This window comes from Lissotriton helveticus, chromosome 9 (genome assembly GCF_964261635.1).
Source record: "Lissotriton helveticus chromosome 9, aLisHel1.1, whole genome shotgun sequence".
Lineage (NCBI taxonomy): Eukaryota > Metazoa > Chordata > Amphibia > Caudata > Salamandridae > Lissotriton > Lissotriton helveticus.
Genome location: NC_136070.1, coordinates 1245864147 through 1245886818, shown reverse-complemented (window position 1 = coordinate 1245886818; position 22672 = coordinate 1245864147). Strand labels below are relative to the sequence as shown.

At 46.1% G+C, this 22672-nt stretch overlaps 1 protein-coding gene across 2 annotated transcripts in view; it reads left to right on the top strand.

Moving 5' to 3' along the window:
• COPG1 (coat protein complex I subunit gamma 1) overlaps positions 1–22672 on the top strand; it is a 136449-nt gene that overhangs the window by 2701 nt on the left and 111076 nt on the right. Inside the window, exon 2 of one of the 2 annotated variants that reach the window (XM_078661775.1) lies at positions 16831–16960. The exons of the other annotated variant lie outside the window; for it this stretch is intronic. Within the exon in view, the coding sequence (XP_078517901.1) occupies positions 16885–16960 (76 nt within the window). The 5' untranslated portion in view covers positions 16831–16884. The remainder of the gene's footprint in view (positions 1–16830; positions 16961–22672) is intronic. 2 annotated transcript variants of the gene reach the window in all.

Sequence of the window (22672 nt, the reverse complement as noted above, 5' to 3'; positions counted from 1 at the left end):
TCGTTGAATGAGAGAGTTCAGTAACAGCGAGCAGGAGAGGCTGCAGTAACTTTACTTACCAGGCCTCCAGGTGAACGCGTTTGTCACGCCCCCAGCACACGGCCACAGCCGACGATCTTCTGATTAATGTACGACCCACATGGCATGAAGGGCGGAACGTAGCACACACCCCCAGTGTTTCTCACGCCCCCAGCATGCCCCTTGATGCGGCACAATTACGTTCACATGGCATGAAGGCCGGACACACGCCCCCAGAGTGCCCCTTGATGCTGCGCAGCAACGTAATTGGCGCTTGTATGTATGACTCACATGGCATGAAGGGCGGACACACGCACCCAGAGTTTGTCACGCCCCCAGCGTTTGTCACGGCCCCAGCACACAGCCACAGCCCACGATATGATGGCCGTACCACACGCCCCCAGTGTTAGTCACGCCCCCAGCCCAAGCCCACAGCACAACGCAGACACGCCCACAAGGGACTACTTTGCTGCCGGTTCTTTTAACCTTTTAAATGTATAGAGGAGTTGGCCTAACGGCTAAGGCGCTCGACCTCGGACCAGGGGATCTGGGTTCGAGGCTTGGTAACGACGCCAAACATCCTGTGATTCTGGGCAAATCACTTAATCTCCTCGTGTCTAACAAAAATGAATGTGTGTCCTCATGTAACGTAACTGGTGCTATGTAAAGCGCTCTGATACCTGATTCAGTTCGGGTCAAGTTCGCGCTATACAAAACTCTGCAAAAAAAAAATATATGGTGGCCGTCTGCATAGCCTATGTCCTTCTGCTGCAACTGCCCTTTCCAACGCTGTATTGGGTGTTGTGATTGGTGCTGTGGTTACTGAGATTACCCGCCTCAAAGGTTTGGGATCTCTCTTTATAATATTAGTATGGACATATATATATATTACCTGAACATCGGGTAATCAGTGCCAGTAAGACCTCATGATTGATGTAACACTAGACAGTGTACTTTCTGTGTTGCATTCTTTGCCGATACACGGCGTGATGAGTTGTTGGAATAACATGATTGAAACATATATTATGAAAATGCTTTTGAATGAAATGCACATTTAAAGATGGCGCGCAAACTTGAATGTTTGTTGATGTCTGTTGTTTGTTTCAATGACCCTAGTGAACACACATAATGGTGCCGCGCAGTGCGTTCAGATGTGAACACTGACGAAGGGATTTTTTCCCGAAACGCGTTTGTTCTTTGAATAAACCTTTGCCGACGACTAAAAACCCCGTGAGTGCTGTATTTCTTCTGACCCGGCTGGGCATTGCAGAGGAATTGGAGCTACTATTTGTTACGCGGGACACCGCCGCTTAACAGCACCCGCTTTTGAGTGACTCGTATATACATGCATACATTTATGTGTGTGTGTGTGTGGGTGTGTGTATATCTTGGCACATATTTTTTCAGTGAATGGTGTTTAAGAAGTAGGTGATAAAGAGCCCCAAGTAAAGTCACCATAAACAAACATGTAGAGAAAAGTGACAATGAAGTGACGTATAAAAATGCAACATATTAACGGGGGTTACTGGTATACACAAGGACACCTAAATGCTCATTTAAACAATAGAAAAGAAGCGTCCAGATTTTTTTCTGGGGCTTTCGCTTAGAGTCTGTCGTTTCGTTGGTGTGGACGACGTTTCAACCCTACTTGCAATATGAGGCTCTCATCAGGACTGTACTGACCTGGGGACCCAGGTTAGATGGCAATCATGTATTTCTTTGTGTATTCTGGAGAACTATTATTTCTCCATGGAGAGCAGTGTTGGGTGGAACTCCTACTTCTCTTGGAAAATCCATGAAAAGGGGTCTTCCTCAGATGGGCCTGGATGTTGTAATTGATGCGATCTCTAAGTTCTCCGGATCGATCATCAGGGTGCCTCTTGATGCACCCGTCAGTTGCGCATCAGTCCGTTCGGGTCACTGCAAGGCATACTCCCAGGCGGAGAATCATCAAACTTCAAGTTTTACAGCACAGCTGTTGGCATGACCCATTGCTAACATTGATTTAAAATATATGTGTAGGGGTCTTTGGCTTCTCCCAAGCATTATTCATCTCTCACGTCATGCTATTAGCTGTTTAGTGTATCATTCCATCTTTTAGGAAGTGCTTCCATTGCAATGCATGAGGGATGATTTCACATCTGGAAAGTACACTTTATCATAAGACTGTGTCACGTTCAAATCTTCACTCCCTTTATCCTCTTCGATGCTGATGACGGAACCGCTCCGTCATCAGCCGCCGTGGCGCTGATGACGGAGCGGTTCCGTCATGGCCCCCCCGATGCGCCTGCGCGGCGCTGATTTCGCGTCTGGGCGGCGCGTTCTATTGAGCGGGTGGGGCCATGACGGAACCGCTCCGTCATCAGCACAGCTCACCCGAGGCTGGTGACGGAGCGGTTCCGTCACCAGCGTGTGAGTGCGGCGCAGCCCCCTGCCCCCTTAGCGCTGCAGCGGAATAGCCGCAGCAGCGAAGGTGTTATACATTCTATAGAGAAAAAATCACTACCTGCTACTTTTTCCGCCACCATTGCAAAGCCAATATATCTGGATTTAATGGCATAGAAAGAATCTGTGCATGCCATCAGCATTTGTGCATGCATGGATTTGCTTGCACTAACATGTTAAAGCCAGACCTCTTGGCTTTTCAAATGATTACAAATTCGATTGTAACACAGTACGACTTTCTGTATGTCGGCTCAAGCACTTAACACGCCACCTGAGGCCCTAAGTGCCAGCCAACTGCACCGTATGGGGATGGACAACTTTGAGGAGGGAAGGATTGCGACACCACACGTGACGGGAGAAGGGAGTGGCTGCTAAATGGAGCATTTGCAATTCTCAAATTTGGCATCACTGACACAATATTGGTAACAGAAATATAGTGTGAGCATTATATTGTGTCAAAAATATCAAGAAGGTAAGTGTAAATGGGTAAATGTAGATTTACTATTCTTAATTCTACATCTACGTACCTTGAAGATATATATATCGTGAAGGTACATGTATCTGGAGTTATATATAGTAAAACTTTGCTTACCCATAGAAACTTACCTTCACAATTTTTTTGTCCTCAACATATTTCACATGATAATTTTTTCCCAATATTTTGTCTAAACACCTCTAATACGTCTGCCCTCATACCTGGACTCACCAACAGGTGTGTCTACAACATCAACACTGGAGACAGCATGCCGGTCACAACAAAGTATACAGGAAGTCAGGTGAGGTCACTGCCAGCAACCACAAGCACCTCCACAATCTTCTTTCAAATGAAATAAGCAAACATTTACAGTGAGGGAGATCACACAATGTTTATTCAAAATTTGGGATGGATTCATTTAACGCTATATTACATATTCAGGTGAATCTGGTAAAGTTACCTGAATCTGCATCTGGCTGGAAACATTAAATCTAGGTAGATGTCTCACTAAATACAGATGAGATATCAAACTGCTTGGATTTCAGTGAGTTAACACAAAATGATGGAACTCACTCCCAGCCCCCCCTGCAGAATATTTGGAGGGTCCCTGAGATTCTCATATGTTACAGAAATTCCTAGTCCTGACCTGAATAGATCCCCCCTGAATGGTGATGCCCCTCCCCCCCCCCCCCGCACCATAGGGTCTCAGGGGTTTGGGTTACACCCCTAAGGATTTGTGTTTCCACCAGAACGGCACAATAAGTTTACAGAACAGTGATGGGTGGAATGCTTGAATGAATCTCAGCCTCTGACCGCATCCCAAGCCATCATTATTTTGCCCACCATGCCACCTCAGTTTGGACCCAGCGATATGCAAATCAGCCTTGACCCTGCTCCAAAGGGAACAGACTTAGACCCTGTCTGCCCTGTGGCCACGTAAATAGTGTCTGGCGGTCCCCCTCAGGCTGTGCTCCATCAAAAGTGGATCACATAAAATCTACACCAGGATGGGGTGCAATATATAAAATAGTGCTTATAGAATGTCTTAGTGAGTCAAATGCACCTGCTAGCAACTGCTGTCATCTGGATGGGACACATTTGAATCCCAGCAAGGCCGGGTAATAGTAATACTTTTCATTTTCTGTATTTTAGTTTGTTTTCGCTGAACATGCAATCATTGTCCATAAGGAATACAATACTGCCTCTTAGTGGCAGAAAACTAAATAGCATCTAGGCAAGATAAGGAAAACCAAGGTTTTTTGTAAAATCCATTTTACAAAGTGATGTTTGTTTTCACTTACAATATAAAACCAGCACTAGCAATGCCAATAGGTTTACCTTTTAAATGACCTGCCCCCGTGGTCAGTGATGACTTTATGTATCCAAAAAGCCATAATGCATGCACTCAATATTCCCTCATGTGTCCATTCATCCACCCACTGACTCCTTCTTGAATTTATCCACTTACACAACCACAATAAACTCACACACAAACTCAACAGGATATGCAAGATAAATTCGAAAAATACAAGTAAGAAAAGAAAACATGCTGCTGGCTAAATAAGGTTAGCAGATGTATCCAGTAACAAATAAAAAGTAAACATAGTAGGTGGTAGCCATCATGCAATAGCATGGTACATGGTGTTTCGTTGTTTTGCAGTTCCATAACATAACATAACAGGTGTATTTGTAAAGCGCTTTATTACCCATAGGTGTCTTGGCGCTGAATAACATGTTTATTGTTACCCAACTCAATGATACTCATTTTATCGACCTCAGATGGATGAAAGGCTGAGTGGACCCACTAGGATTAGAACATGTGACCATGAGATCGAACACAGACCCCTGAAATGGACGCATTAGTCCACTGAGCCACCAGACCCAGCTTGGCTTCCATGTTCAGAACCAATGTGTTGGCCTTCTTGGTATGGTAAAATAGTGAAACTATGGATATTGGGGACAGGAGTTGGCCTAACGGCAATGGCGGACAACCTTGAATCTGGGGAACTGGGTTCGAGTCTTGGCAATGACGCTGAACATCTTGTGATTCTGGGCAAATCACTTAATCTCCCTGTGCCTACAAAAACAAATGTGTCCTCATGTAACGCAACTGGTGCTATGTAAAGCGCTCTGATACCCGATGCCTTCGGGTCAAGTTTGCGCTATAAAAAACTCTGTAAAATAAAAAAAATATAGATAGTCCCATTCCATGGCAGTGGCATGGTGAGCCTGGGTACTGGCAAACATTCTCTGAGGGGCCACAAAGCATGGTCCATGGTGTGTTGCATTGACGCCAACAGGGTTGGAGTGGGGCATCTGGTGGGGTGCAAGGTGGGCGTAAAGGAGCTACTCATATACATGGTGTGGACAGTGAATCATGGAGTTATTTTGAGAGCTTCATTCCATGATGCCTTTTAAACTAAGCACCTAGTCGCTAGAAGAGTCTTAGATTTCACAAAACAGTGTTATACTGTATCTGAATCGCGAACCCACTACCCCACCTTGGGGTAAGACTTCTCTGCTTGCTATCACTACCTGAGAGAGTCACGTTTACAAAGGAAGAACTTGATTATTGAATTGGGATAGAATATGAAACCGGAAAACCTGGTCCCGATTCCGGCTTCCCCACTTGACCAAATTTGTGATCCTAAGCAATTATTTTATTTCACTTTGCCTCTTTTTTCTTTATTATCGCATATAAGACCACCTTGAAATACAGGAGTTCAAGAAGTGCACTGTACAAAACCTTCTATTGTGTTTGATTTAATCAACTATAATGTTGTTCATGTATAGTAACAACCATGTACACACAGAGGGGTCCTCGTGACAACTGACTTGCCTCTTAGTTCACTATTGCAAAACCAAAGGAGATGATGGACGGACTGTTGAACAATGCAAGCACTCACCTCCTGTCAACTGATCTGCGTTTAATCCATCATCATTATTTAGCTCACTCCGCCACCTCAGTTCAGACATGGCCATATGCAAATCAGTCTGACCCTATGCCTCATGGGAACAGTCCAGCCCGAACTGCCAAGCCATGTCTTCCCTGGACCGCAAACAAGCATCCTGGGACCGGTTTCTGGCTAATCAGCCGTCATCAGCCAGGCTAGCTTGAATCCAGTGGCAAAGTGAGCAAGGTATTGCTGAAAGGGTGAGAGGAGGCAAGAATGTTTCTAAATTCATTTATTGAAACTATCAATTTTAAAGAAAATAATTCTCATGCAGGGATATAATCTGATGAGCTGAGGTGAAACATGTCTGCATGTTCTTGGAATACACTTCTTTTAATTTTGAAGAGACCTTATCCTACTGTTACACAATTGTTGCAAGGTGTCTTGAAAACTGAAAGTGTCCTAAAGTTGAGTGGTGCAGGACACATTCTCTGCTTCTTTTCTTTTAGTTTAACAGTTTTCTTAGTGTTAGTGCTGTCTCAGCCCAGGGCTGCTGTTTACCAGGGGGCTGGATGTGAAGGTCAGGAGGGCCGGGCCCCAAGTGGATCTGGGCTGTCCTTTGAGTATCACTGGTTCAGAGGCTGTGGCCTCGTGGGATGCAGCACACTGCAGATTAAATGAACGGTAAGCAAGCAGCCTGTTAGCACTGTCTAGAGGGCTGTAATATGTTCTAAAATAATGAAAAGAAAAAGATGACAAAGAAAAAAATGAAAGGAAAAAAATGGAAACCTAAAGTACTGGCCCACCAGTCCTGGCACTGAAGTGCACTTATTTTCAGGTGGATGTGCAGGCGATCGGAAACATGCCCTCATTCATAGGGTAATAGAGCCAATGTCTGATCCATTTCCTCATGCTGATTGTGAGCATGGATGCAAATGGAGTGCTTCAGCCATTTGCTCAATTGCAGTAACTTCATTGCCCTGTGAATGACAGCAATTTTCTGATCTAATTTCTTTCCTCCTCTTTTTATCTTTTTATTTCTTATGTGTGTATGTATATGTATATATATATATATATATATATATGGGCGCTTCCATTCCTGTCCGTGAACAAGGCATCCAGCCAAAACATTGGACTAAATGGAACAGGCGCTCTGCAAAGACTTCTGAAATAAAGCTATTTCCAAGGTATTGAGCCTCACGTTGTGTTTTTAGAGTGTGGCGTTGTGGGCTGCTCCATGCCCATTAAGTGAGGCCTCCCTGTAGGACTTGGGGCTCCGGAAACGCTTTTGCTTCTTGTGGATATCAATTGAGGAGCCTATTCCACACGCGCCCCCAACCCACGAGGGAAAGCTACTTTAGCGAAAAGGAACGGCACGTGGAAGGGATTCAGAGGGGAATAACTCCCTCTCTGATCGTGCCTGGAAGAAGCTGCCTTTCTTGAGTCATACTTGAAGAAAATAACTGCAAGGTTGTAACAACTCACCTGACTGTAAAAAAACGAGTCCTTAATGACACCCGTGCCTGTGCGAAAAAAAGAAAAAACAATTGCCATTGAAGCAAGAAACAGCTATGGACTGCCATCGTGTATTTTTCTAACCAGCATAGTGCACTATGGGACCAGTAGTAGTGGCGATTGCAGTCACGTGATTTATTCTACAAAAATCAAGAAAGAGCGCACCTGGGCGCTTCCATTCCTGTCCGTGAACAAGGCATGCAGCCGAAACGTTGGTCTAAAGGGAACAGGCGCTCTGCAAAGACTTCTGAAATAAAGCTATTTCCAAGGTATTGGGCCTCACATTGTGTTTTTCGAGTGTGGCATTGTGGGCTGCTCCGTGCCCATGTAGTGAGGCCACCCTGTAGGACTTGGGGCTCCGGAAACGGGGAAATGCTTTTGCTTCTTGTGGATATATATATATATATATATATATATATATATATATATATATATATATATATATATATATATATATATATATATATATATATATATACATATATGCATATATATATATATATATATATTTTTTTTTTTATTATTATTATCATGTATTTTAGGTGTTTTTATTACAAAATCCTGGCAGTCAAGTAACCCTGTTAGACCTTCCGAAGAGAGTCTAGTAAGAATTTCTAGTGGTTTTTAACTGGATGAGTTAAACTGCTTGCAGCTTAATGGTTGGAAGACAGAGATCCTGGTAGTGGGGAACCAGACTAACCTCTGGCCCATAGTCGGGTGGCCAGATGATCTTGGCCCTATTCCACAGGCCAAACCTGTGATGAAGAATCTCTGAATGTGGATGGATGCTGAGCTTACGATGGGCGTCCACACGAAAAGCTTCCTGGAGCTGTTTTGGTCATCTTAGAAGCCTAAACAAGTTTCTAGTGACTCTACCTCTCTCCACACAAAAACGGTGGTCCAGGCAACAATTCTGCCATGCCTGGACTATGGGAATGCTCCTTACCTGGGCGCGACCTACGTTAGATTCAGGCACCTGCACAGGGCCGGAGTGGCCATAGCGGGCACCGGGCAATCCCCAGGTACGCTGCACGGGTGGTGTAGCATCTTGCTACAATAAACACAGACAACAATACTTATTAATACTGGAGCTTTATTTTCATGCATCCAGACTGTCTCCTGTCCCTACTCTAACTAACTTCCCCTCGTGATCTCCTCCTCTTCCTGTCCACCCCCTAAGCTCCACCCACAACCACTAGCCTGCTAACTTCACAACATCTCCCCCCTTTGTAACAAAACAAATATACACACTGACTTCTTAGTCTATTTCTTCAATAAGTCTTTTGGGTGGAATGTATGTCACGATGAGGTCGTGGTGATCTTGTTCTCAGAGTAGTATCACTCTGTGTTTCGGTTATTGGACCAGCGTTCTCACACCTGACTGAAGGTGGTTCTTCCGAACCGGGAGTGTCCATTTCACTCAGTGAGATTTCGGTGGTATCGCGTGGCAATTTCTTGAAGTGCGAGATATTTCTCGTGATTCGTCTCTGCTCTGATTCAGCAGTCATCATAGTTCCTTTCCTTTTCGTGACCAGTAATGGTTCATCCTTGAACAGGCAGTCGGTCTTTTTCTGCTGCTCTTGCTTGACAAGCACCCGGTCTCCGTCATGTAACGAGAGTGACCTCGCTCTTCTCCTGTGATCTGCATATAGCTTCATTTTGTCTTTTCTGCACTGGTCTGTCTTCATCATTTCTTGATGATCTTGAAGGGGTGTCAATGATGGTCGTAAGGCCCCTTCCCATGTTGTGATACGATTCCTCATGGGACGCCCCAGCATGAGAGTTGCCGGGCATTTCCCCGTGGTTGCGTGAGGAGTCGTCCGGTAAGCTCGGAGGACCTCGTTGAGGGCGACTTGTAGATCTTTTCCTTCCGTTGCAGCATGTTGAAAAGTCTTTTTGAGCGTGGCCATGAACCTTTCAATTGTTCCATTAGCCTGTGGCCAGAGGGGCGTAATTTTACGATGATGGAAATCTAGGTGTTTCGCAAATGCTGCAAAGTCTTTTCCATTGAAAGGGGGTCCGTTGTCCGTCTTTACCTTTGAGGGAACTCCCCAGGCCGCAAAGACTTCGTCCAGTACCTTGAGAGTGCTTGCGGCATTTGTAGACGGCACAAAGCGTGCAATGGGGTATCGAGAGTGTTCGTCAATGATGGCCAGCACGTACTTGCCCGATGCCAGGGGTCCATAGAAATCAATAGCAATTTCTTGCCACACTCCAGGTGGTAGGGGAGTCATGGTCAGTGGTGCTGGAGGGTCACTTTTGCTTGTAAGTTGACAAAGATGACAGTCCTTCAAGGTAGCTTCGACCATTTGGTCAAGATACGGAAACCACACTCGCTCTCTTAATGCGCGTTTGGTTGACACAATACCCCGATGTCCTTCATGGGCAAGGGCAACCACACCTTGTCTCAGTTGAGTGGGAATCACGATTCTCTGGTCTCGCAGTATTATGCCATCAGTGGTGGCTGACAGCTCACTGCACACATGTCGAAAGGCCTGCATTTCTTGTTTAAGGACAGGATCAGTCTCTTCATCCTGAGAACCATGCCTCCACCTGTTGTGTCGAATCCTGCGCAGGACCTTCTGCAGGATAACATCTTGCGCTGTGCTTTCTCGGATGGCGTCCAGTGGGATAGCGGGAGGAAGAGCTTGATCAGTTACGAAATGCATGTACTCTTCCGCAATGGACGATTTAGAGACTGACGATGTAGCTGGGTGTCTGGACATATAGTCAGCCGGGTTTTCTGACTTCCCCGGCTTGTGGATGATGGTGAACGTGTACTCCTGTAGCCTTAGGCCCCATCGTTCAATTCTTGGGGGCATCTTAGATCGTGGGTTTCCATAAATGGTGACAAGAGCTTGGTGGTCTGTTATTAAAGTGAAGTGTTTTCCATATATGAAGACATGAAAATGTTCACATGCCCACACTACGGCAAGACTTTCTTTTTCGGGCTGCGAGTATGCCCGCTCAGGGTCGGTCAAGCTACGACTCGCATATGCAATTATTCGACGTGGATCTGAATCGTTGTCATATTGTGCCAAGATGGCACCAAGTCCAACAGGGCTGGCATCCACAGTTATTTCAGTCTTTCTTTGTGGGTTGAAATATGACAGGTGATCCGCAGATGCTACCGCCTTTTTGATCTCCTTGAAGGATTTCTCACATTGGGGAGTCCACTCAAACGGCTGACCTTGTTTGGTCAGTAGGCGAAGGGGATGGTTGATTGTTGCGTAATCCCTGATGTAGCGAGCGCAATAACTGGCCATTCCGAGAAATGATCTGAGCTCACTGACGTCCTGGGGACTCTTGGTGTTGTTCAGAGTCCCAATCTTGTCGGGTCGGGTTTCATGCCAGCTCCTGAGAAGATATGACCAAAGAATTTTAGTGTGTCTTGGTGGAATTCGCACTTCTCTTTGTTAAGAGTTAGGTTTGCTTCTAGTAGTGCGTGGCACACGCGATTGAGTGCAATATCATGCTCTCGTAGATCAGAACCATAGACAAGGATGTCATCACTATAGTTGAAGGTATTGGGAATGTTCTGAATGACCTGTCGAATGGCTTCTTGAAATATTTCGGCTGCGGAGGAAACCCCAAAACTGAGTCTCTTATATCTGAACAACCCCAGATGGGTTGCGAACGTGGTAATGTATCTTGACTTTGCCTCTAATTCCAACTGGTGGTACCCCTTATTTAAGTCCAACTTGGAAAATATCTTTGCTCCGTTTAGAGCCGAGATCATATCACTCAAGTGTGGCCCCGGATGTCGCTCTCTTTCGATTGCGGTGTTGGGCAGGCGCATATCCACGCAGAGTCTGACTTTGTTGGCCGTGCCCTTTTTGGGAACGATAACTACTGGGGACACCCACGGCGTTGGACCTTCAGTGCGCTCGATGATATCAGCAGCTAGCAAGTCCTGGAGTTCTTCCTCCACAGCGGTTTGAAGATGAAATGGTACCCGTCGAGGGTGTTGAGCGACGGGTCTGATTTGCTCATTAATATGCAGTCGTACTTGGCAGTCTTTTAGTTTGCCTAGTCCTTGAAATAGTCTAGGAAACTGGCGGGTCACATCTTGGTTTCCGCTGACTTTGAAAAGGATCTCCACTAGGTGAAGACGTTCAGCTGTCGGGAGGCTCAGCAGACAGTCCGCTTCCGGGCCTTTGATGACATGGATGACTGCTGGGATAGTTGTGTCCTCATGTTGGAGGGCCGTCGAGAATTTCCCGAGGCAAGGAAGTGGCTTCTTAGCCATCCATGTGAAGACTCTGACTGGTGCAAAGGTCAGCGGAGGACGCGGCCTCATTCTTTCATATTCGGTGACTGGAATATAGTTCAGGGATGCACCTGAGTCTAGTACAAATTGAGTGTCATGATTGCCAACTTTGATGTCCAGCCGGGGATATGTCTTAAGCTGATCTGGATCTGCGGCTAAGTTCAGATATTCAATGGTATATGTTGAGTCTCTGGATGACGGTCTAGATTCCTGAGATGGTGACCTCCGTTCCCACCTGGACCGACGTGACTCTCGGCTGGAGTGTGATGACCCAGAAGACTGTTCAGTTTGGTCTTGGACAGCTCGTGCATGGTGTCTTCGGGTGCCGGATCGGGACGTTCTCTGGGTACCTCTTCGTGAGTCAGGCTGAACTATCTTTGTGGCACCACTTCGTTTTTCCTTATTGTATTCCCCACACATCACTTCAAAATGATTCGTTCGACCACACTTCCGACATCTTTGACCCATGGCAGGGCAGCTGTCTACATGGGGGTAGTCATACCCGCACCGGTAACATTTCCTCACGTTTTCCGATCTCCTTTCCTTCTTCCACGGCTCTCGCCGCTGATGTCTTGATTGTTCTCGACGTGGTGACGGGCGTGACCTCCAGTGTTTGTCTCTCGAGCTCCTTCGATACTCGTTCTTGGCGTGCACGCGTCGTACTTGTTCGTGGCTCCCTTTGCATCCTGTTTCGATGTCTGCTGCATACTCTTCAGCTTGGTCAAATATTCGTGTCATCTCCTCTATATCGTCGAGGCTGTGTTCCTTTCTCAATAAACGTCTCCTCAATTGGTCGGAGTGACACCCATCAATTATTTGTGACTTAATTGCAGCATCTGTTGAGAAATTATCAAATGCACAATGCTTGGCTAGTCTCCTCAGGCGCATCATGAAAGCGCTCATTGGTTCCTCCTTCCCTTGACAAGCCGAGTGGAATGTATGGCGTTCATAGTCGACATTCTTTTTATGAAGAAATCTTTTGTTTAGTGCGTCACGCACCTTGTCATAGGTGTCCGCCTCTGCGTCAGGAAGGTCTTTGATTATTTTAACTATCTCCCGCCCCGCCAAGTTGCGCAAGGCAATCAACTTCTTCTTATCTTCGATCACTTCTGAACCTTCGATGTAATCTTCAAATTCTTCGAACCATTCTTGCCACTTGGGGCCCATGGTTCCCCCAGTGGTCACTTTGAGGGGTTCGGGCGCTCGCAGGTGCGACCCACCTGGAACCTTGGGCTTGACATCAGCCAGTGGCGGCGGATTTCTACCATCGTCGGACATCTTTGTAGTTCTTGTTCCTTTCAGATATCAATGCTTGTTTCTTTGCCAATGCTTGATTATTTCCGGGTACCACTGCTTGTTTGTTTTCGGGTACCAATGCTTGTTTTTTTCCCCGCCAATGCTTGTTTATTTCTGGGTACCAATGCTTGTTTCTTTGCCAATGCTTGTTTGTTTTCGGGTACCAATGTTTGTTTCTTCGCCAATGCTTGTTTCTTTTTCCTAGTGCCTGACTTCAAGATGGCCGCTCGTTGAAAACTAAGGGGTCTGTCCTCACGAGCGCCTGACTCTAAGATGGCCGCCGTCAATGCAGTCACACGAGGCTTTCTCTCTCTGGGTTCAGTCACTCCAGACTCACCGGCCAGCAGTTTCAGGGCAGCACAGGGGCAGCGCGCTCCAGGTATCACTCTTCCTCGGCCACCACAGCAATCAGGTGAGGTTGGGGTGGGCTCCCGCCTTGCTCTGCACGTTCCCGCTTTTCTTTTCGCGGCGGCCTGCCGATTTACACGCATCAAGCGTGAGGATTTCACCGTCGGCGGGATTTCAGACCCGGACCTCCCGGCGCTCAGTCGCTGTCGCTGGGCGGTCGTGGCGGACGTCGTCCTCGACGCTGGGGGTACTTCTCCCTCAATCTGGGGGTGCGCAGCAGGGTCGGAGTAGGCTCCCGATCTCTGCACTGCCAATGCTCACGCTTCTGGCGGGGTCGCGTGTCAGCGCGCTCTGGTTCTTCCTATTCGAGCCGTTCAGCGCTCGGATGCACAGCCCCTCTCAGCTCCCTCAAGAGGGGGGGGGGCAGGGTTGCCTGCTGCTTGCTTCTTCTCCTGGGGCAGCAGCAGCTCGCAATTCTCGGCAGCGTTTTTTTTTTTTCTTCTGCACCGCCGGGGACAGGGTGTCTCAGTCTGGGTCGGCAGGCAGTGGGCTTGGTCATCCCACCTTCGTCGCCAGTTGTAGCATCTTGCTACAATAAACACAGACAACAATACTTATTAATACTGGAGCTTTATTCTCATGCATCCAGACTGTCTCCTGTCCCTACTCTAACTAACTTCCCCTCGTGATCTCCTCCTCTTCCTGTCCACCCCCTAAGCTCCACCCACAACCACTAGCCTGCTAACTTCACAACATCTGGGGGCCGGTTTTGGGCGCCTAGGGGCCGTTTTTGTTACAGGGCCGTTTTTGCAGCTAAGCTGCAAAATCGGCCCTTTACCAAAATCGGCTGGAAAACGGTCCTGAGCACTTTGCCAGGGCCGGCTGTGGTTCCCAGTCCGGCCCTGCACCTGCAGACAATCTAGAATGCTGCAGCCCGGCTATTATTACATTCCTAGCGATAATCCATTGCCTCTCAGCCTGCTGCCTTACACTAGCTTTCAGTGGAGAAAAGAATATCAAATTTAAGGCTCCCTACATTGTTTTTAGAGCCTTCTCTGCAGAATCGGTCTGTGCAGGTAAGAGCAATGTGGTGGGGGTGGCAACATCAGATGACGAGGTAAAGTTAAATAAAAGAAAAACAATTACCTTGCTCTCGTACATCACCGACTGGGCGATGCGGTGAGCACAAGGTAAGTGTTTTTCTTCTTTTTTTAATTTAGTTTTACCTCGTTGTTGTCTGTCGACTCCCCCGCCCCACCACTTTTACCTGCACGGGCCGCTCCTGTTTCTCAGGCCCAGGCCCTTTATGCCTCAGACGGATGTAAGTCGTTACAACGCATGCTTTTACAACGCATGCCTTTACGACGCAACTTTTACAACGCAAGTCGTTACAATGACTTGCGTTGAGGGGCGCTGGATAGTGAATAGTTTAATGTACTATTCCAACTCCAGTCCCCGTGGATAGTAGGGAAGGTGTTGGATAGTAAATTAAAACTATTCCCTATCCTAGAGCGCCCCCCAGCGCAAGTCGTTGTAATGACTTGCGTTGTAATGGTTGCGTCGTAAAGGTACTGCGTTGTTAAAGTTGATTCAGCCTTATCATTAGCCCAGAGTCTTAAGGCCAAGAGACATGAACCTGGCCACCGTAACCTAGATTTAGGAGAGTAAGAAAAGGGGGTTGCTCTTTTAAATACCTGGCAGCAAGATTTTGGAACACCCTTCCATCCAGCTCCATCTTAGTCCTAATGAGACCACCTTTAGGAAGGCCTTCAACATGTAGTGCTTTTTAAACTCAGTGACCTTCTGATGTGGCTTTTTATTTAGTTTTCAGTGCTGGGAATCCCGGTGGGGCAGCCATATGCTTTATAAAACACTAGCTTACCGGTCGCGAGTTGCTGCGATCTCCGAAGAAAGGAAATTCAAGCAAACTCGTTATGATAACATTCAATTTACATTGTGTCATTTTTTTTTAAATGTATTCATTTTAATATGGAAAACATTTCAAAGTGTCGTTTTAATTCTATTAATTTATTCGAGTGCTTGTGGATACACGATTTTTTGTTTTTCCGTCTGGTGCACACATCAGTATTCGAAACATTATGAGGGCCCTGGGGGGACGATATTTATAAAAATGATGCCAGAAACCTTCGCGGGAGTGTACTCAACAACTTCCCAAAGTTTCATGGCGATCGGATGAATGGTGTTTTAATTCTATTTATTTATTCGAGTGCTTGTGGATACACGATTTGTTGCTTTTTCCGTCTGGTGCGTACATCAGTATTCAAAAGATTATGAAGGCCCTGGGGGGCCGATATTTAAAAAAATGTATGCCAGAAACTTTCGCGGGAGTGTACTCAACAACTTCCCAAAGTTTCATGGCGATCGGATGAATGGTGTAGTAATGCATAAAGGACAAACAGACAGACAGACAGACATACTTTCGTTTTTATATATATAGATGAAGAGAATTGTTATAGTGCAACCCTTCTGCCCCATTGGAATTATCAGAAGGGGTAATCAACCCAAAATCCTTGCCTGCAGAGTTAATCTGTGAGATTTTATGTATATACATGTCTGCAGGCTTAACATGGTACAATAACAAGCCTCCCTAAAAGGCTTATTGGTTTTCCCATATGGGTTTTCATAATAAATAGATGAAGCCTATTATTGACTTAGTAGTAACGTTTATTATAGCACAACAGAGGATGGTATCTGGCATAACTTCTCCCTGTGAACGAATCATCCATACAGCCTTTATCATTGGGTTGTCTCCTTAACCAAGTCAGACCTACTGTGTTGAGCATGAGTGTCCCAACAAGGCACGCATCAGGCATGCAGTCATACAATTGATCTTGATGCTTAAGTGGAGCTGTGCCAAAGATGGTGTTAAATCATTTCATTTGGACTTTGCCAAAGCATGTAGTCAGTCCACCCAAATAAAATCACATGAGTAAAGGTTAACACAGTATGGCAGCTTGCCTATCTAACCTGAAGAAATTCTAACTTGGTGAAATGTCTTTTCAGAGCAGAGATCAGACTGCTTGGCCGAATGCACAAAGATGACAGTCCTGATGACCTGTTTCTTCAAACCAAGCACTCAAATAGTTGTAGGCACTGGCTGTCGCTTTTACAAACACGGATATGCCAGCATCCTATCATAATCTATTTACCTTCGAAAACTATCACCTTGGTCTTATTTTGAAAACTGTTCAAAACCATGCACCTAGTTGAATGAATGAATACATGAATGGCTTTCAAAGAATGTTGCTAAGCAACCCAGTCAACCCAAACAACACAGTATCACTTGAGTATTAAAGGAAGGGGATGCGAGATGTGCCCACAGTGGGAAGATCTGTCAGTTCTTACTCAATATACTTCCCTAAATCTGAAGAGAAGTAGAGATAAGACACATCACTGTTTTAAACCTTTATGTGTCATTAAATAACTGTAAACAAAACTATCAGACCCATTTTTCAATTGCACCCAGGTTTCATGGTTTCATGATGTAATAATTAAGTCACCCTCAAAAACTATCTTTAATGCACTGATTCTTACATTTTGTCGTCAAGATCCTCCCATTCAAGTGTCGATAACTGAAGACCTTCTGCCATCCTGCTGCCATCATGAACACCAGCTTGGAGCTTGCGTTGTTCTCCAGTATTCATTCACAACCTTTCCGAGCTCAGATTCAATTTCAAGGTTTGCTTCCTAACTGCTAATGCGCTGTTGTTCTTTTATGCCTTCCCTCAGGCTGAGGTCCAGAAAGTACATATTAAGTGAATCTAAGTTTGCTTATTACAAGTGCCATAGGATATAATGCACCTGTAATAAGGTGAACAGGATATCCGTCATATTTGTGACAGAGTAACCCAACCACCAAACTCTAAATCAGGCCTAGTTGTGTCAACTTGCTGCTTGCCGGAATCTCCGAGACGGTCTGCGACCTAGCAGAGGAATATCAAGTGCTCTCACCTGCACTGTGCTGCAACTAGCTCAGACCTGTTTCTTGGTACAATTAAACGTACCCGTGGGGTTAAGAACTGGAAGGATGGATTAAAGACTAAGGGCCTGATTTATATTTTCGTAGTCAGGCCGTTGTTCGGCCATAGCAGTGGAGTAAATATCTCACTGGTGGAGGACCCGACCGCCAAATATATAAATGACCGCCAACCTGGTAGTCATTTATTAAGCATTGGCAGAAACTGCCATCATGGCAGTTCCCGTCAATGCATATTGCTGTTTGGTGCAGGGTTTTGTCAACATGGTGCAACCCTGCACCAAACTTTAATTTTGTAGTTTAAGAAAGAAAATCCTAAAAGGGAATTTGTGACCGAGGAAACCGAACACCAAACTCTAAATTAGGCCTGGTTCTGTCCACTTGTTGCTTGCTGGTATCTTCATGGCGGTCAGCGACCTGTTGGAGGCATATTAAATACTCTAACCTAAACTGTACTGCAACTAGCTCAAACCTGATGCTTGGTGCAATCAGACCCACCAGCAGGGGTGTGAACTGGAGGTTGTATGATGTCACAAGGCGATCTTTTAGATCGTGGTACATCACAGCGCATCTTTTACAACGCAAGTCGTTACCACGACTTGCGCTGTAGGGTGCTGGACTTAGGAATAGTAAGATTTACTATTCCAACTCCAGCCTACGTACAGTAGGGAAGGTGTTGGAATAGTAAATCTACTATTCCTTAGTCTAGAGCGCCCTCCAGCGCAAGTCGTGGTAACGACTTGCGTTGTAAAAGACGCGTGGTAATGGCAGCGTGGTGTTTTGACCGCGTTGTCATGGATGTTCCCTGAACTGGAAGGATGGATTAAAGACTTAAGGCCCAATTTATATTTTGGTGGTTGGGCCGTTGTTCAACCAGAGCGTTTCAAAATAAAAAAATAATACTTCCTTCGCCATTGGAGTCATCTTCCATGTACTTGTGGGAATCTACCAGTTCACATCACCGAGCAGACCAACTGTGGTCCTTGCACCAGTAAGTTATGTCCCCTCTAATGCCATTAATCATAGACAGCGCTTGAAATGGAAACATAGATGTGTAGCTGCCCGCTATCCCAAAGCACCTGTTTACTATGCTTAGTACTGGTCCTCTGCGGAGAAGTGCAGGTACTCTCCCTTTAAAAGTAAAGAAGTTCAGGTACTCAGTACTGGACAGTGCCTGCCCATTTAAAGCACTGTTCAGAGGGGCATTCTTCTGCCACTCCACTAACCAGCATAAAAAGAATACTTAAAAAACAAACTGTGGTGCCTGACATAGAGAATATGGGAAGGACTGGGGGTGGAAGAATCTCTGTGAGAAGTACTGAGACTAGGGGGTCATTAAAGTCCGCCCGCCATCCCGACGTGAAGAGGGACCGCCCGCCATAAGGGCGGGGGTCCCGTATGGGCAATTAGGATGCGCCCGCCACAGTGGTGGGTGCATCCCGCATATTTAACATTGCGGCAATGCTAAAAATGCATGTCGCACATTCCAATGCACATCGTGACAGGCACCGCACGGTGCCTGCCACATTGTCTACTGAAATGTGCACCTCTCACCCCCCAGAGTCCCTGGGGGCCCACATAGGGCCCCCGCAAGCAATTCCTGTAAGCCTTTCAGTGGCGGCAAGGCATATTACCGCCACCATAGTAATATGGCTGGAGGTGTCTGACAGACACTGACACCATATTAAACTCCTTTCCGCCCGGTCGACTTGTTGACCGGGCGGAAAAGCGGCAGACTGCCTTTCCGTCCGCTGCAGTCCCCCCCTTCATAGTAATATGGGGGGGTGGGGAAATGGGTGGCGGGTGGGGACGGATCTTGGGCGGATCACCACCGCCATGCGGGCGGTGGCGATCCGCCCGAGATCCTAATGACCCCCAAGCTGTTCAAAGGGTCTGAAGCAATACAAAGACCTCACATTTGGTGTCTCGGAGGTGGACGGTCTAGGGCTTTCCAAACTGATTGAATTACAGAGATTATATTTTCACCTTAAGACAGACTGAGTAGGAGCAGCATGCGGCTCTGGTGAAGGTGGCCAGGTGCCAACAGAGAAAGCTTTTGAGGCTCTTCTCTTTGGATAGTTGTGTGGCTCCAGAATCACAGAGAAAGCAACCCCCAGGACAACAAAAGGAACTCACGTGATGAGGAAAACAGCCCACTGCTAGCCTTATCCAAAACATCCCTAGGGTCCCAGGATTGAAGGCCCAGCGGTTGTTGGAACACTGTCCCCTTCCACCTGTCAGTCTGGGAAAGCAGAGCCCCCAGAATGTGCTAGGAAAACCGAGGTGGAGACCACAATTCAGCCAGAATACCTTCATTAAAGCCACAGAGACTCCAGATGGCCAAGTGGTGGGGACAAGTGAGTAGGTGCAATGAGGCGATACAACCAACAGCAGCAAGAGGACCTCAGTACCTTCTGCCAAAGAGAAGAACCAGTGCTTAATTTGAGCCGGTGGTTTCCTGTGCTCGGCACCGGCACTTAATTGTCAACACCGGCACTTATGACAGTCTGCCACATGGTGGTGCTGTCTGTCTATATTACAGATGAACACAACAACATTTGTTTAATAAGTCACTAAACCTTAAAAATAACTAATACTTGCTGCCAGTCTTATAGCTTTGGGAGCCTGGAATAGTCTAAACTGTTACACTTGTAGGGCATGATGGTTTTAATGGTGGCACTGGCAGGGGCAATGGGGAATGCAATCTTCAGTGGCCTCCTGATGAGGGCCCTGGCACTTATTATTACTTATTATTTTTCCAACTTAAGCACTGGGAAGAACCCTTCCATTACAGAGGCACAGGATACAGGCCACTCTAGCTTTCCTTTGCCGATCTCATATTTGTGAAAAAACATTGAGGTGTCCTTTTGGAGGAGACCTAAGGCAGGTCGCTTTCATCCATACGGCTGTGTAGCAGGGACAGAAATAAACAATGCCAGAGGAGCTTACTGCTACATCCAGAGCTCTCAGCCTTGCACCCCTGCACAATAGATATTTAAAACAAATAACAGAGATTGACGGGGTGTCCTTGCTACAACCCCACCATCTCACCAGAGACATTAGTCTAGATATCTAGTGCCATAAGATGGGAATAGTTACCCTACAAATACCCACAATCACCCGCGACTAGGGCTTACGTTCTACAGTGCTGAGGAGTGGCGTGATTAAACCAGGCACTTTGTGATAATTACACTCCTGAATAGTTTATGAGGAGGTGAGGTGAAGCTAAAACAAATGAAGATAATTAAGAATATATTTAAAGTGTCATTGTATATGTTGCAAAATAGAAGGGGTACAGAAGGATCACAAATGGTGCTCAAGGTACTTATTTTGACATCAAAAACACACACTCCGCTGTTGTTTCCATACTCCACCTTTGTGAATTGTGATCAAGCATCAAAGAAATTATCATGGCAGCGTGGTACAGGGGTGGGCCCATCAGCTATTGCTTTTTTCGCACAAGCTATAAACAATAACTAATAACCATAAAATGAAATTAAAATTTGCCAGAGTCCACAAAAACTAGATCTAGTCCTAAAATAAAGAGATAATGACTAAGATTACCAGGCATCCAAGAGTCCACGGCTGCTACTCAATCCAGAACTACTGCAACCGAAGATATCTCAGAACAGTGGAAAAGAAGGTGGTGGAATTATAGAAAAGGTGGGGTTAGCAGGTGTCCACTTTGGAGACAACGATGTCAGACATGGAAACCAAAATACAGAAGGTGGAGATGAACGGAGCAGCTAGAGTAGAAAATTGATGATCACCTATATTAAGGCATTCTGAGATACAGAGAACACCTACATCTGCTCAGACAAATTAGGAGCTGTCATAACAAAACAAAGCAGAAATCTGTAATGGAAGAGATTAAAGCTGCATCTCCGACATCTCAGAGAAAGAGGGGAAGGGTCAGCCAAGGAAAACATTTGCGGAAACACTTCGACTAAGATTCCTGTTCTTTACAGGCAACACCATACTCAGCATCATCAGAGCACACCAGACATTGGAATCTCCTACAAAGGCTCAATCGGATTCCCTAGGAGCAATATGAGCATGCTTCATAGACTTTTACACTGAACAAAAACCTGGAAAAAAGGGATGAATCAGGAATATAATGGCATGCACACCTACCTAGATAGGAACTAGACAATCGCGATCCAAAGGAAGCGTTTGCATCCCCAAAATCAGTTACCAAATACGAAACAGGCATACTGAGTTTGCAACACTGTGCCTTGCAGAGTGCGGATCTAGGTAAATTGTGATCAAACAGATTTAGCAAATCTTACAGATCGTGCTGTGGCTTTTTGAAAGTTGGTGATGATACTATAAAACAACATGGTCCAGATAAAGACAGACTTTGGGTGAAACAACTAGATTTGCTAAATGGATAAAGATTAAACCAAGAGCTGGAAAACTGATATCAAAGGCATGTGAAACGGTCCACTACCTGTGGTGTTCCTCAGGGCTCATCACTGTCACCCCACCTGTTTAACATCTACATTCTCCCGTTAATTCAGGCCTTAAGAGACATGCAGGTGTCTGTATTTCACTACGCAGACGACATGCAACTGCTCTTTACGATCGATAACTCCACACTCTCCATTTCTCATTTTCAGTCTACCATGCGGACCTGGATGAACCAAAATCACCTAAAATTAAACCCTGGAAAAACCGAGCTGGTGCTCACAGGGGACAGTGCCAAATTCTGGGGCCTTCACTACTGGCCATCCGATATGGGCAAAGCCCCTACCCCTACCCCGGCCGCAAAAACGCTTGGAGTGACCCTGAATAGCGACCTCTCCTTAAAAACTCAAGTGGGTCAAGTGGTCTCCAAATGTTTCTTCCAGCTCAGGAAAATCCGGAAGGTGCGACGTTTCTTCACTCCTGCAGCCATGACCCAGGTGGTGATTACCACGGTCTTATCCCACCTGGATTATGCAAATTCTATATACCTAGGCCTTCCCCTCTATCTCCTCAAGCGCCTCCAGATGGTCCAGAATTACGCATCCAGGTTAATCACGGCGCAACCCAGATGGCACTCAGCTTCTCCTCTACTTAGGGACCTCCATTGGCTCCCCCTGGCCCAACGTTGCTCCTTTAAAACAGGTTGCATGATTTTTAAATCTCTCCACTGCAAAAGCCCTAAATTCATAGACAATATTCTCACTAGGTACACCCCCTCCCGCAATCTGCGCTCTGCGCACCAAGCTCTCCTCCAGACACCTGCCTTCAAACGCAAACGTTCTGGTGGCTGCAGATTTGCGGTTCTTGCATCTCGCCTCTGGAACACCTTCCCCATTGAGATCAGATCATGTCCAGACCTCTTGTCTTTTAGGAAAGCCTTGAAAACATGGCTTTTTAAACAAGCTCACCACTGATCGCCTCCCCCTACCGCCGTCAGGATTTGTTCT